The sequence below is a fragment of the Lipophrys pholis genome, assembly GCF_963383615.2.
Source record: "Lipophrys pholis genome assembly, chromosome: 17".
Taxonomy (NCBI): domain Eukaryota; kingdom Metazoa; phylum Chordata; class Actinopteri; order Blenniiformes; family Blenniidae; genus Lipophrys; species Lipophrys pholis.
This window is the reverse complement of record NC_137643.1, coordinates 462762-477481: the sequence shown is the minus strand read 5'-3', so window position 1 is coordinate 477481 and position 14720 is coordinate 462762. Positions and strand designations below refer to the sequence as shown.

General features: G+C 49.7%; 2 protein-coding genes across 3 annotated transcripts; one reads left to right on the top strand and one right to left on the bottom strand.

Moving 5' to 3' along the window:
• Positions 1-393: 393 nt before the first annotated feature.
• Positions 394-6400, bottom strand: xkr8.3 (XK related 8, tandem duplicate 3; the record flags this gene model as incomplete). The annotated part of the gene is made up of 3 exons (XM_080485075.1): positions 5863-6400; positions 3768-3955; positions 394-1295 (listed from the first exon to the last, which is right to left on the bottom strand). The coding sequence occupies exons 1-3, from the start codon at positions 6186-6188 to the stop codon at positions 394-396; spliced, it is 1416 nt and encodes a 471-aa protein (XP_080341201.1). The 5' UTR covers positions 6189-6400.
• A 3239-nt stretch (positions 6401-9639) lies between these two features.
• srsf4 (serine and arginine rich splicing factor 4) lies at positions 9640-14720 on the top strand. Of its 2 annotated transcripts, XM_080484821.1 has the most exons (7): positions 9692-9849; positions 10862-11001; positions 11560-11707; positions 12115-12221; positions 13261-13475; positions 13593-13670; positions 13851-14720. In XM_080484821.1, the coding sequence occupies exons 3-7, from the start codon at positions 11671-11673 to the stop codon at positions 14329-14331; spliced, it is 918 nt and encodes a 305-aa protein (XP_080340947.1). In that variant the 5' UTR covers positions 9692-9849; positions 10862-11001; positions 11560-11670; the 3' UTR covers positions 14332-14720. The 2 variants fall into 2 exon arrangements, with proteins under 2 accessions (XP_080340946.1, XP_080340947.1); XM_080484820.1 differs by lacking the exon at positions 11560-11707 and having other exon boundaries at positions 9640-9849.

Below are 14720 nucleotides of genomic sequence, written 5' to 3'. Positions count from 1 at the left end.
CCTCCAGGAACCAAAAAACATCTTATGAAATTTTGGTTGTTTTTTTTACTGTCGTATATAATATATATATATATATATATAAAACTATATATATATAACTATATATAGTTATATATAACTATATATAGTTATATATATATATTATATATAACTATATATATATATATATAACTATATGTATTATATATATATATATATATAAATATATATAAATATATAACTATATATAGTTATATATATATATATATATATAAATATATATATTTATATAAATTGTTAAAGTTGTTCAGATGCAGAAATTTGGACTAAATTGGAGCAAACTGATTATTTCCATACTTCTGGATTAAATCTGGATTATGAGGAAGCTGCTGGAGAAATGTCCTCAGAGGCTCTTCATGGTTTGGTCTCGGCCTCGGTGGCGTTGGCGTCCTCGGCCTGGGTCCTGTTGGCGTCCTCGGTGGCGTCCTCGGTGGCGTCCTCGGTGGCGTCCTCGGTGGCGTCCTCGGTGGCGTCCTCGGCCTGGGTCCTGTTGGCGTCCTCGGTGGCGTCCTCGGCCTGGGTGGCGGTGGCGTCCTCGGCCTGGGTGGCGTAGCCTCGTCTCGGGGTGTAGAAGGTGTTGGCGTGGCAGACCATGCGTCTGTTGAGGAGCTGAGTGGACGGAGGGCCGTCCTGGAAGGGGAAGTCTCTGTAGACCACCTCTGCGTCGGGCAGGTCGTAGGGCAGCCCGGGGTCCCTCAGCGGGGGCCTCCACAGCTTGGGGTGGAAGCAGCAGTAGTAGAGGGCTTTGAAGAGCAGCCCCAGGAGGTAGGTGAGCGGCAGGGCCATGAACAGGGCCAGGGCGTACGTCTCCGTCTGCGCCACGTCTCGGTACAGCCACCAGGTGGCCAGCAGGACGGCGCCGTCCGTGGTGATGAAGCCGTGGTAGATGAGGCTGCGGCCCCGCGTCCGGCCCTCCACCACGTTGAACCAGCTGAAGTACCAGATGAGGCCCACGGTGGCGCGGTACAGCCACTCGCCGCCCGCGCTGTCCATGAAGTCCGTCCTCTGGCGCCACGCCCACAGCAGGAAGACCAGCCACAGCAGCAGGAAGTGGACGGCGATGTAGCCGGGCAGCACCGAGGAGAAGAGGGCGAGAGCCGCCACCCGCGGGGCAATAAGCAGCAGGTTCCACAGGAAGTAGACCAGCGAGGAGCCCCAGCCCTGCTGCGCCTTGTCTGGCAGGAAGGAACGCAGCGAGCGGTGGTAATCCACCACCATCCAGGCGATGGACGTGGTCGACGCCGCGATGCTCACAACTGGAAGACAACACGACAGGACGTCAACACAACAGGAAGACAACACGACAGGACGTCAACACGACAGGACGTCAACACGACAAAAAGACAACACAACAGGACGTCAACACAACAGGACGTCAACACGACAGGAAGACAACACGACAGGACGTCAACACAACAGGAAGACAACACGACAGGACGTCAACACAACAGGAAGACAACGCAACAGGAAGACAACACGACAGGACGTCAACACAACAGGAAGACAACACGAGAGGACGTCAACACAACAGGAAGACAACACGACAGGACGTCAACACAACAGGAAGACAACACGACAGGACGTCAACACGACAGGAAGACAACACGACAGGACGTCAACACGACAGGAAGACAACGCAACAGGAAGACAACACGACAGGACGTCAACACGACAGGAAGACAACACGACAGGACGTCAACACGACAGGAAGACAACACGACAGGACGTCAACACGACAGGAAGACAACACGACAGGACGTCAACACGACAGGAAGACAACACGACAGGACGTCAACACAACAGGAAGACAACGCAACAGGAAGACAACACGACAGGACGTCAACACAACAGGAAGACAACACGAGAGGATGTCAACACAACAGGAAGACAACACGACAGGACGTCAACACGACAGAAAGACAACACGACAGGACGTCAACACAACAGGAAGTCAACACGACAGGACGTCAACACAACAGGAAGTCAACACGACAGGACGTCAACACGACAGGAAGTCAACACGACAGGACGACAACACGACAGGAAGACAACACGACAGGACGTCAACACGACAGGAAGACAAAACGACAGGACGTCAACACAACAGGACGACAACACAACAGGACGTCAACACAACTGGAAGACAACACGACAGGACGTCAACACAACAGGAAGACAAAACAACAGGAAGACAACACAACTGGAAGACAACACGACAGGAAGTCAACACAACTGGAAGACAACACGACAGGACGTCAACACAACAAAAAGACAACACGACAGGAAGACAACACAACAGGAAGACAACACGACAGGAAGACAACACGACAGGACGTCAACACAACAGGACGTCAACACGACAGGACGACAACACGACAGGACGACAACACGACAGGACGACAACACGACAGGACGTCAACACAACAGGACGACAACACAACAGGACGTCAACACAACAGGACGTCAACACAACAGGAAGACAACACGACAGGAAGACAACACGACAGGACGTCAACACGACAGGACGTCAACACGACAGGAAGACAACACGACAGGACGTCAACACAACAGGACGTCAACACGACAGGAAGACAACACGACAGGACGTCAACACAACAGGACGTCAACACAACAGGACGTCAACACAACAGGACGACAACACGACAGGACGACAACACGACAGGACGTCAACACGACAGGACGTCAACACGACAGGAAGACAACACGACAGGAAGACAACACGACAGGACGTCAACACGACAGGACGTCAACACGACAGGAAGACAACACGACAGGACGTCAACACAACAGGACGTCAACACAACAGGACGACAACACGACAGGACGACAACACGACAGGACGTCAACACGACAGGAAGACAACACAACAGGACGTCAACACAACAGGAAAACAACACAACAGGACGTCAACACAACTGGAAGACAACACAACAGGACGCCAACACAACTGGAAGACAACACAACAAAAAGACAACACAACAGGACGTCAACACAACTGGAAGACAACACAACAGGAAGACAACACGACAAAAAGACAACACAACAGGACGTCAACATGACAGGACGTCAACACAACTGGAAGACAACACAACAAAAAGACAACACAACAGGACGTCAACACAACTGGAAGACAACACAACAAAAAGACAACACAACAGGACGTCAACACAACTGGAAGACAACACAACAAAAAGACAACACAACAGGACGTCAACACAACTGGAAGACAACACAACAAAAAGACAACACAACAGGACGTCAACACAACTGGAAGACAACACAACAGGAAGACAACACAACAAAAAGACAACACAACAGGACGCCAACACAACTGGAAGACAACACGACAAAAAGACAACACGACAGGACGTCAACACGACAGGACGTCAACACAACAGGACGTCAACACAACAGGAAGACAACACAACAGGAAGACAACACGACAAAAAGACAACACAACAGGACGTCAACACAACTGGAAGACAACACGACAGGACGTCAACACGACAGGACGTCAACACGACAGGACGTCAACACGACAGGAAGACAACACAACAGGACGTCAACACGACAGGAAGACAAAACGACAGGACGTCAACACGACAGGAAGACAAAACGACAGGACGTCAACACGACAGGACGACAACACAACAGGAAGACGATCAGGATTGGGGACCAGAACCAGGACCAGGACCAGGAGGACTCACACTGAACGGTTCGGGCTCTGTTGGTGCGCAGCATGACGTAGATCATGAGCGTGAGCTGAGGCGCGCTCTCGCAGAACGTCTCGATGAGCCGCAGCATGCTGAGGTCATGTGTGAGGTAGACGGCGTGCTGAGAGCCCGCCTCCCGCCGCCACCACACCTTGAAGCCCTGGCGGATGGCTGAGATGTGCCTGTGAGAGCAAAGCTGGCGTGAGACTCCGCGTCTCACACTGGAAACGCAAGTTCTGGAAATAAGAAACCTTCTGGAGCGGCACGTTTGTTCCACGTGGTGCCGTACATTAATCTAACCCAGATTACGAGAGTGGACTCTGAGTTTGACAGCCGTAGATTAATCTAACCCAGATTATGAGTGGACTCTGAGTTTGACAGCCGTAGATTAATCTAACCCAGATTATGAGAGTGGACTCTGAGTTTGACAGCCGTAGATTAATCTAACCCAGATTATGAGAGTGGACTCTGAGTTTGACAGCCGTAGATTAATCTAACCCAAACAACTCACTGCTCATTATCATAACCAAGTCTGATTAGCATGCTACAATAGTTAGCTTCCTTTTTCTAAAAGCTTCAGATTATCTGAGATGTTTTGATTCTGATTTGATTCTGCTTCATCGAGGTACTTCATAAATCTGTTAACATGTTTAGGATTAGCAGCATGTCATCTACCATCAGATTATAGAGCGTCTTCCTCCTCTCATCCAGATTATAGAGCACCTTCATCCTCTAACCTCCAGATTATAGAGCACATTCCTCCTCTCATCCAGATTACAGAGCATCTTCCTCCTCTCATCTAGATTAGAGCACCTTCCTCATCTCATCCAGATTATAGAGCAGCTTCCTCCTCTCATCCAGATTAGAGAGCACCTTCCTCCTCTAACCTCCAGATTATAGAGCACCTTCCTCCTCTCATCTAGATTAGAGCACCTTCCTCCTCTCATCCAGATTATAGAGCACCTTCCTCCTCTCATCCAGATTAGAGAGGACCTTCCTCCTCTCATCCAGATTATAGAGCACCTTCCTCCTCTCATCCAGATTAGAGAGGACCTTCCTCCTCTCATCTAGATTATAAAGCACCTTCCTCCTCATCTAGATTAGAGCACCTTCCTCCTCTCATCCAGATTATAGAGCACCTTCCTCCTCTCATCCAGATTAGAGAGGACCGTCCTCCTCTCATCTAGATTATAGAGCACCTTCCTCCTCATCTAGATTAGAGCACCTTCCTCCTCTCATCCAGATTATAGAGCACCTTCCTCCTCTCATCCAGATTATAGAGCACCTTCCAACTCTCATCCAGATTATAGAGCACCTTCCTCCTCTCATCCAGATTATAGAGCACCTTCCTCCTCTCATCTAGATTAGACCACCTTCCTCCTCTCATCCAGATTATAGAGCACCTTCCTCCTCTCATCCAGATTATAGAGCACCTTCCTCCTCTCATCCAGATTATAGAGCACATTCCTCCTCTTATCCAGATTATAGAGCACCTTCCTCCTCTCATCTAGATTAGACCACCTTCCTCCTCTCATCCAGTTTATAGAGCACCTTCCTCCTCTCATCTAGATTAGAGCACCTTCCTCCTCTCATCCAGATTATAGAGCACCTTCCTCCTCTCATCCAGATTATAGAGCACATTCCAACTCTCATCCAGATTATAGAGCACATTCCTCCTCTCATCCAGATTATAGAGCACCTTCCTCCTCTCATCTAGATTAGACCACCTTCCTCCTCTCATCCAGATTATAGAGCACCTTCCTCCTCTCATCCAGATTATAGAGCACATTCCTCCTCTTATCCAGATTATAGAGCACCTTCCTCCTCTCATCTAGATTAGACCACCTTCCTCCTCTCATCCAGATTATAGAGCACATTCCAACTCTCATCCAGATTATAGAGCACATTCCTCCTCTCATCCAGATTATAGAGCACCTTCCTCCTCTCATCCAGATTATAGAGCACCTTCCTCCTCTCATCCAGATTATAGAGCACATTCCAACTCTCATCCAGATTATAGAGCATCTTCCTCCTCTAACTGAAGGACCGGTACATAGTAGTGTACTCCCAGGTGTGTAACTCTCGTTACCTGCAGAGGAAGCCGAGCTGCAGCACATGGAGCAGGCAGAAGACCTGCACCCGGTCCCCGCACAGCACCGTCTGGACCCCGGTCTGCCCGCTGAAGCCCGGCAGCTCCCGGTCGTACCAGAACCAGAACCAGCTGAACATCTGGACCACCACCGAGGACAGCACCATGAGGCCGACCAGCACCCCGAACCACGACAGGTCCCCGCGGCGGTAGAACTCGGTGGCCACCCACACGTCGGAGCCCCAGTCCACGAGGAAGGTGCAGACCCCGATGACGGAGAAGGTGAAGTCCACCCAGGAGTACTTGGAGAAGGAGGCCCGCTCCATGGCGGAGCAGCGACCTGTTGCAGCGGAGCTAGGACCGGCTAACGCCCGGCGGGCGGACCGTTACTTCCCTCCCGGAGCCGCTCCGCTTCCTCCACCGCGGAGAGGACGAGCTGCTCCCGGGACTTCAACATCTGCTCGCCCCGCTCGCTCCGTCCGGGCGGCGTCGGAGCTCCACGGAGCGGAACCGGAGTGAAACCGAGACGTGAAGTTTAAAAAAGTTCTTCCACCAGCAGAAAGCAGCGGCTCCCGTTTCTAACGAGCACCGCCCGGCTGGGTGGAGCGCAGCCCTAAGCCCCGCCCACCGCGCCGGGGCGGGCGGGCGGAGACTCCAAACAACAACCGGCGTTTTAAACGGCTGACCCTTTTAAACCGAAGGGTCTGTCGATTAATCGACTCATCGGTGTCCAAAAAGTTTTTGTCTGTATCAAATAATGAAATATTTGTCTAGAAAACGGAGTAAATTCTTCCTGGTGCTCCTGGTTTAGTCCCTCGGGTCGGGGGTTGCCTCTGGCCCTCTGGCTTTTGGGGGATGGGGGTGGGGGTGCGGGTGGGTGGTGTGGGTTGGGGGTGGGGGTGGGTGTTGGGGTTGGGCGTGCGGGTGCGGGTGGGGGTGGGGGTGGGTGGTGGGTGGTGTGGGTTGGGGGTGCGGGTGGGGGTGGGGGTGGGTGTTGGGGTTGGGCGTGCGGGTGCGGGTGGGGGTGGGGGTGCGGGTGCGGGTGGGGGTGGGGGTGGGTGGGTGGTGTGGGTTGGGGGTGGGGGTGGGTGGTGTGGGTTGCGGGTGGGGGTGGGGGTGCGGGTGCGGGTGGGGGTGGGGGTGCGGGTGCGGGTGGGGGTGGGTGGGTGGTGTGGGTTGGGGGTGGGGGTGCGGGTGCGGGTGGGGGTGGGTGGGTGGTGTGGGTTGGGGGTGGGGGTGCGGGTGCGGGTGGGGGTGGGGGTGGGTGGTGTGGGGGTGGGTGGTGTGGGTTGGGGGTGGGGGTGCGGGTGCGGGTGCGGGTGGGTGGGTGGTGTGGGTTGGGGGTGGGGGTGGGTGGTGGTCAGGAGAGTCAGGATTAATGGAAGTAACTGAAGACATTACCAGTTCCATACACAATAAGAACTCCCCAGTGGGGGTATTTATAGATTTGAAAATAGCGTTTGACACAACTGATCCTAATTTGTTAATTAATAACCTGGAACAATATGGAATATTGGGGTTGTACTATTAGTACTATTGTACTAAAGTGGATGAGAAGCTACATCAGTAATAGAAATCAGTTTGTGCAATTAGGGGATTGCAAATCAACATGCGTGAATAGGCGTCCCACAGGGGCCGGTTTTGGATCCAAAATGATTTATTATGTATATTAAAGATATATGTCGGGTATCAAACTTCTTAAAGTTTGTACTATTTGCAGATTACACTAATATTTGTTGTGACGGGAAACTTGCAGCAGCGTTTGGAGGCGTCAGCAGAAATGAGTCAAATAAAAACTTGATTTGATTTGAATAAATTATCATTAAATTTAAATAAAAACAAACTTATGCTGTTTGGAAAACGCAAAATAAATACACAAGTAAAAGTACTGCTAAATAAAGTTAGAATAGAACGAGAGTATGAGAATAAATCCCTGGGTATGATTTTCATCAAAATCTGCTGGAAACATAAAACATGAGATCAAAAGTCGCCGGAGCAGCGGAGTGATGGGAAGCAAGGCAGAGTACTGTATATTCTGTATTCTACACTGGTGCTACCATATCTAAAGTACTGTGTGGAAGTATGGGGCACTACCCAGAAAAGCACTGAGCACAAAACAACACCGAGCCTCTCCTATAGTAAATAATGTAGGACATCAGGAACACACCAATACACTGTTTTTAAAAGGCGTCTTCCTTCCCCTTTTCCAAACAGTCAAACTGTTTTATAACAAAATGGGCTTTTTTATATATTTTTGAATAATTTTCTTTCCTTTTCTTTTCCTTTTGTTTCATCCTGGGTGGGTGTCGGGGGCCACGGGGGCCTCGGGGGCCACGGGGGCCTCGGGGGCCACGGGGGCCTCGGGGGCCACGGGGGCCTCGGGGGCCTCGGGGTGGCGGCCGCTGGGCCTCCAGGTCTCCGGGTTGCGGCGGTTCTCTGTGGTCCTTCAGGTGTCTGGGTGTCGTGACGGGTGGTGACAGTCTGCGCTGCTCCATCACGCCTGGACCAGACTTCAGGATTCTTTTGGGAGCCCCCATCTGCCAGTGAAAGTTGTAAAACACTGGTCATTTGTATCTGTCATCTTGGTGGACATCTTGACCACTGGGGCCATTGTAGCCTTAAGCTGTGGTTCCACCGCAGAACGTATCGGAGCTGGGTGGAGCGGGAGGGTACAGTACGGCAAAGCGCACCCAGACTTAACTGTGTCTCGCGGTCCCACCACAGACAGGACAGTTAAAATGTAGGCGGGGTTGTGAACGACTCGGCGACGTGTCCAGCAAAGAACATGGCGGCCGATACTCCGCAGCCGTTCCAGTTGTTCTCTGTGACACAGTGAAAACTTTCTCCTTGTGAACAGCAGCGTCCAGCTTCTGCTGAAGCTCCGCCCCTCCTGTTGCTGAGAGGAGGAGCTCCTGTTGAAGCTCCGCCCCTCCTGTTACTGAGAGGAGGAGCTCCTGTTGAAGCTCCGCCCCTCCTGTTGCTGAGAGGAGGAGCTCCTGTTGAAGCTCCGCCCCTCCTGTTACTGAGAGGAGGAGCTCCTGTTGAAGCTCCGCCCCTCCTGTTGCTGAGAGGAGGAGCTCCTGCTGAAGCTCCGCCCCTCCTGTTACTGAGAGGAGCATCTGAACCTTGTTAAAAGACGCCATGTTGTGCCGGCGTTTCAAGAAACCCAGTTAACAAAACAACCAATTAGCGCAAAGCGGTGTATATAAACAACAAAAGAGGGTTTACAGTTGGTTGAATATTTAGTCATAATATGTATATTTAGTAAAATATAATATACACATTATATATAACATAATATAGCCCTTTGGCGCCACCTTCCTGTGGACTCACCACCTGCAGGAAAGGTTCTTAATCCGTGCAATGTGACCTGGGTGCCACCCCCGCCACCGGGACGGATAAGCGGAGGAGATGAATGAATGAATAATATAATATTTAGTTCCCATCATATTTATTCAGTCTGACCACACAAAAACCCGGCACAGAGAATGCGGTGGAACCGCGGCTATAGTAAAATATTTGGAAAATAGTTTTGCTTTATTTGAAGGATGAAATGTTTGTGTTGTTTATGTTTTACGATGTGTTTGTAGCACTTTACATTATTTAATGCAACGTGTATTGCAAATAAAATTACTATTATTAATAACCATGTTTCAAATTGCAGGCGTGTAAATCAGCTTTTGAATTAACAGCCGGTGTAGCCACGCCCACGGTGCTGCCGACCAATCATATCAAAGCAAAATGACATTTCCGTCGCCTCGCCAACCAATCACATTGGAGCATCGGGTGACGTATGCCGCCACCTCGGGTCTTCCCGTGAACGCGCGCCGTGCATCGTAAGTGGAGTTCACGCGGTTCGCTGCACGCGCAGGCAGACAATATGTCGCGGGTGTACATCGGCAGGCTGAGCTACAGAGCCCGGGAGAAGGACGTGGAGAGGTTCTTCAAGGGCTACGGGAAGATCCTGGAAGTGGACCTTAAAAACGGGTACGTTACCGTCCGTCCCCCCGGGAGCGGAGCGGGCCCTGAGCGCGGGCCCCGCCGGGCAGATGGCTCCTTGTCTGGGCCTCGCTTGAAGTCCTGCGGCCTGCTAATGCTAACTAGCATGTGCTTCAAACTAATGTCTGCTTTTGTTCATTTTTTTACAGATTGAATCGAAAGCGTGTTTTGTTCGGTATTAAACTAAGGAAGGACGCGACGGTGACGTGCTTCTGAGTGGATAAATTTTCATTAGTTCACATTAATTCACAATAACCCGCGTCGAGCGCTGTTAGCCGCGGCGAGCTAACCGTTGGACGTGGCAAAGTCAAAGGCAGAAGTGAAGCCCACGTTTTCTTTTATAATCACCTGGAAAACCACAAACATCTGGGAAGAGCTAAACCTCAACCCACGATGCATAATATGTACACACACGTGTAAAGTCTATCCTTAGGTTTTAACTAGCAGCTTTTTATTTTCCTCATGAGCTAAGTAAGATGATACAAAGCGGAATTCACACAATCTGATGCAGATTCTATATAGACACGGTAATCTAGATTACTCAGTACAGGGTATGTTTGGATTAGATATTGCACAATTGCAGGGTATGTTTTGAGTATTGCACATTTCTGATTTTGAACTTCTATTTAGAAAATGTGTGTCTTGTATTTTTGATTGATAAAGTTAGTCTATATTCTCTATTTTTATTTGGGGTTATCTATATGCCTATACATCCATATCCTTGGACATACAGGGTGAAATTTCAATTCCACTGTGTCTTGCGTGCACAGCAAAAATAACAAAGTTCACTTGGACGAAATGAAATGTACACATTAAACGTGAATTCTGCTCCTCACTGGCGCTGCAGCTTTTTCTTTTGTACTTTCATCACAGTAAGTTTGTTTACTGCTAAGCGGGAGTGAAATAGTGAGACATTGTCCACCAGGGTGTTAGGATTTGTTGGGTTAAATTAAAATTTAACCCAATTAAATTAAACCTGAGCGCTTTGTCTCTTCTATAGGTATGGGTTTGTTGAATTCGATGACCCTCGCGACGCAGACGATGCCGTGTACGACCTGAACGGCAAAGACTTGTGTGGTGAAAGGGTCATTGTGGAGCACACCAAGGGACCTCGGCGTGACGGAGGCTATGGGGCCCGGAGTAAGTGTCCAGCACAGTGCTGTTTTATCTTTAGGGGTTCTGTTCATTACAGGGAGTCAATCTAAGGGGCAAAGTTTGAAGTGTGTCCTTGGTGGCTGATGTGCATTCAATTGAAATCCTATTTAATTCAGCAGATTGTCCTGGTTAACCTCAGCGAATTAGTTAGAAATCATTTGATAATGTCGTGTCTCACATTCAGGTCATCCGAAAATCATTGATATTAAAATAGCGTTTGACTAATGCAATAAATCACAGTGTCGTGTGTATTGCACACACACATTCAGGTACTGAGAGCTGCTGTCCTTCTCGTCTGGTCTGATTTAATTTGTGTGCACCTGAGCCGCCAACGACTCAAAGCATTGTGATGGATTGAAGTAATGTGAATGTGATGGGGCTTACTGCTGACATGATCAATGTTTTGACGACTGTAAAATAACTGTCAAATATCTTGTAATCTAATTAATGTCTTATCGTATCCATTTTTCTTTATTTTATTTAATATGATTGTCAATTTAAAGGTAAAGATTTAACAAAGAACCTCAATGTTTTAATTGAAAGAGTCCTTTGCTGACTGCCTGCCCCTATTGCTGGCCATGGTGACCCCCTTTCCAAGAGTGTGGTTTGACCATTCTGGGCCCCTGGGCAGACCAAAAAAGGGAGCCATTGTGAATGAAGACCGCTTTTCCCATTAGGCCCAGGCCGGGTGGTGAGGATGCCATGGGGTTAGGAAGAGATGTGGGTTCAGCCTGAAACAGCAACATGTTTTGTAAAAGTGTAATGTTTTTAGATAGGATAGTTTAGAAACTTGCTTTAGTTCACCGTAAGTACTTTTCTCTGTAAGTTGATTTTTTTTCTTTAATAGGCCAATTGGACTTGTACCAAATCATGTGTTGTATTTTAAATTAAGATTAAAGTCATAGAAGTAAATAGAACCTATTTATGCTTTGAGTTTGTTTTTGTAAATACATTTTTTTGTCTTTATTTTTCCCATGTGGATATATTGTCAGACTTTGTGTAGCCTGTAGCTTGGAGTTTAGTGAGCTTTTATTTTTTTTCCATCACAGTTGCTTTCTCGTCCTCATTTCTCCTTTTGTTTCCTTGTTACCTTGAAAGGTGGATATGGGCGCTGGGGCAGAGACAGATATGGTCCTCCCATAAGGACAGATTATCGCCTTATTGTTGAGAATCTTTCCAGCCGCTGTAGCTGGCAGGACTTGAAGGTAAGAAGTGTTGTTTTCTCACGTGATTCTGTTCAGTGGCCTGGGAGTCTTTTCCAGGTACCAGGGCTGTCAAACATAAGGCCCGTTGGCTTGAATCGGCCCACAACCGGCACCAATACAGTCAATAATCCCACATGGTCTCGTTGGTCCAGCTGCATTCAGAATCTGCTGTGTCTGTGTGAGCTGGACTGGCTCCGCCCACACATGCCCATCTTGGGAAGAGGGGGAAGTACTTCCCCTGGTGGTGCCATGTGCCAGAGCAGAGCTGCCTAATTGTGGGAGGAGTCAAAGGGAGGGCCTACCTTGATTGGGATTGGCTAAACCCCCGATGACACTATATAGGGTTTGATTTCTGATTGGCTGCTTGGAGCAACACACTTTTTAAAACCTGAGACAAGCCAGGGACAGAGAGGACAGACTGTCTCGTTGGATCTCTATTCACACTGAAAAAATGATCAGTTTCACAATATTTTATGAATATCCTTGTGGCTTGAAGACTTTCTTTGAGAAAGCTGGAGCTGCTGCAACCATAGACATGGATAGACGCCTCATTTCGTACTGGACAAGGATGTAGCGTCGCCGCCATATTGGATGGGGCATCTCACTCTTCGGTAGCATCAGAGTCAACAGGAGTTAATGCAGAATGAGCAACTTTGTCTGTTTTCTTAACACAACCTTAAAGGAAAGCTATACAGAGCCGACCAGTAGACCTTTCTCAACCCGATGAAGTATTTATATTTGATACGTCCCATTCAGCTGTGAACGTCATGAGTCTGCTCCCATTAAAATCTCTTGTTTCTGCAACTCTTTTACACATACATGCATATAAGCTTCCTACATGTTATAAATATGTGAACTTCCCTTTCACTGACACACGTGCACACAGTAATGGACTGTGGGCCTACACTATGTGTCAACACCTAAAGTTCAGCGTCCAGAAATAGTCCAGAGTGTCGAGGCTGCAGGAACTCTGATCTCTGTCGTTCTTTTTGAGTCGGATGTAGTAGATTCCTCATGTGTGACCCGGACTCTCCTGTAGGACTACATGAGGCAGGCGGGGGAGGTGACGTACGCCGACACCCACAAGGGCCGCCGGAATGAGGGCGTGATCGAGTTCAGGCTCTACTCCGACATGAAGCGGGCTCTGGAGAAGCTGGACGGCACCGAGGTGAACGGCAGAAAGATCCGGCTCATCGAGGACCGGCCCGGTGCCCGGCGCCGCCGCTCGTACTCCCGCAGCCGGAGCCGCTCCAGGTCAGTGTCCCGGTTCTGCCGTACCAGGAACCTGGCTTAGATTTTCCACTGACGTAGCTGCAGTGGCACCCAGCAGCAGAACACTGGTCACATGCTCGTTGCTCACGTTCTCCACAGGTCTCGCTCCAGGAGCCGCAGGTCTCGCAAGAGCCGCAGCCGCAGTGAGAGCAGCAGCCGCAGCCGCTCGCACTCCAGGTGAGAACCGCGATGAGGAGCTCATGCTTCCCACTAAATGGTGAAAGGTCACGTTTTGGGATCTGAAGCAAAATGCAGTTATTATCCAGACACGCTGCATCACAGGTCGAACTGGAGCTGCTTGGTCTTGGCAGCTGTGGAGGTTCGTTCCAGGTGTTGATGTTCTGTTTTCGTCCACAGGGCGGCGTCTCGCTCCCGCAGCCGATCTCGTAGCAAGAAGAACAAGAGCAAGAACAAGAAGGAGGAAGAGGAGCGAAGCAACGGCGCTCAGAAGAGCAAAGAGCGCAGCCGGAGCCGCAGCAAGAGCAAAAAGGCCAAGAAGGACGGCAAGAAGGGCAAGAAGGACGACTCCAGGTCCAGGTCTCGCTCCCGGTCCAGGTCCCGGTCCAGGTCAGAAATCAAAGATCGCTCCAGGAAGTCGGGCTCCAAGGGCCGTGAGCCCGCCAAGAGCGACGACGAGGGGGCGGAGCCTGAGCGCGGCTCTCGCTCCCGATCCCCATCCCCCGCCGAGCCCAAACCCAGAGCTGGGTCCAAGTCCAAGTCCAAGTCCCGCTCCCCCTCCCCCGCCAAAGCCCGGTCCCATTCCCGATCTCCCTCCCGGTCCGCGTCCCGCTCCAAGTCCCGGTCCCCGACTCGCTCCCGGTCCCGGTCCCGCTCTTAGTTCACTTTTTGTACGGTTTTTGTCACGTGTCCCCCCAACCCCGTCTATTTACATTCCCCAGTGCCTCTCCATTGTGACCCCCCACCCCTCCCCCATTGTGACCCCTCCCCCTGTTTTGATAGTCTCTGGAGGAAACTCGCCGCTCGTGCTCCGTGTCTTTTATGCACATGCTAATTCCATTTGGTTTGACTTTTACTCTGCGTGTCTTTTCATTAGAGGCGTTTGTAAATTAACGGGGTTCATTCGTTTTATAAGTTTAATGATGGAATGATCCTCGTCTTGTTTCTTTCTTCTTTTTTTAAGTCGGCTGTAGTGGGATGTGTTCCAGACACCCAAACTCTGAAATCATCTTATCATTTTGTTTCACATTAAAAATCGCCTGTTCTGAA

Bases quoted from the DNA above. Each gene is read 5' to 3' on its own strand.
- srsf4 (XM_080484820.1), top strand. From the start codon at position 9,743: ATGTCGCGGGTGTACATCGGCAGGCTGAGCTACAGAGCCCGGGAGAAG. The intron at 12,222-13,260 runs GTAAGAAGTGTT...ACTCTCCTGTAG, and splicing joins GTAGCTGGCAGGACTTGAAG to GACTACATGAGGCAGGCGGG. The intron at 13,476-13,592 runs GTCAGTGTCCCG...CGTTCTCCACAG, and splicing joins CGCAGCCGGAGCCGCTCCAG to GTCTCGCTCCAGGAGCCGCA.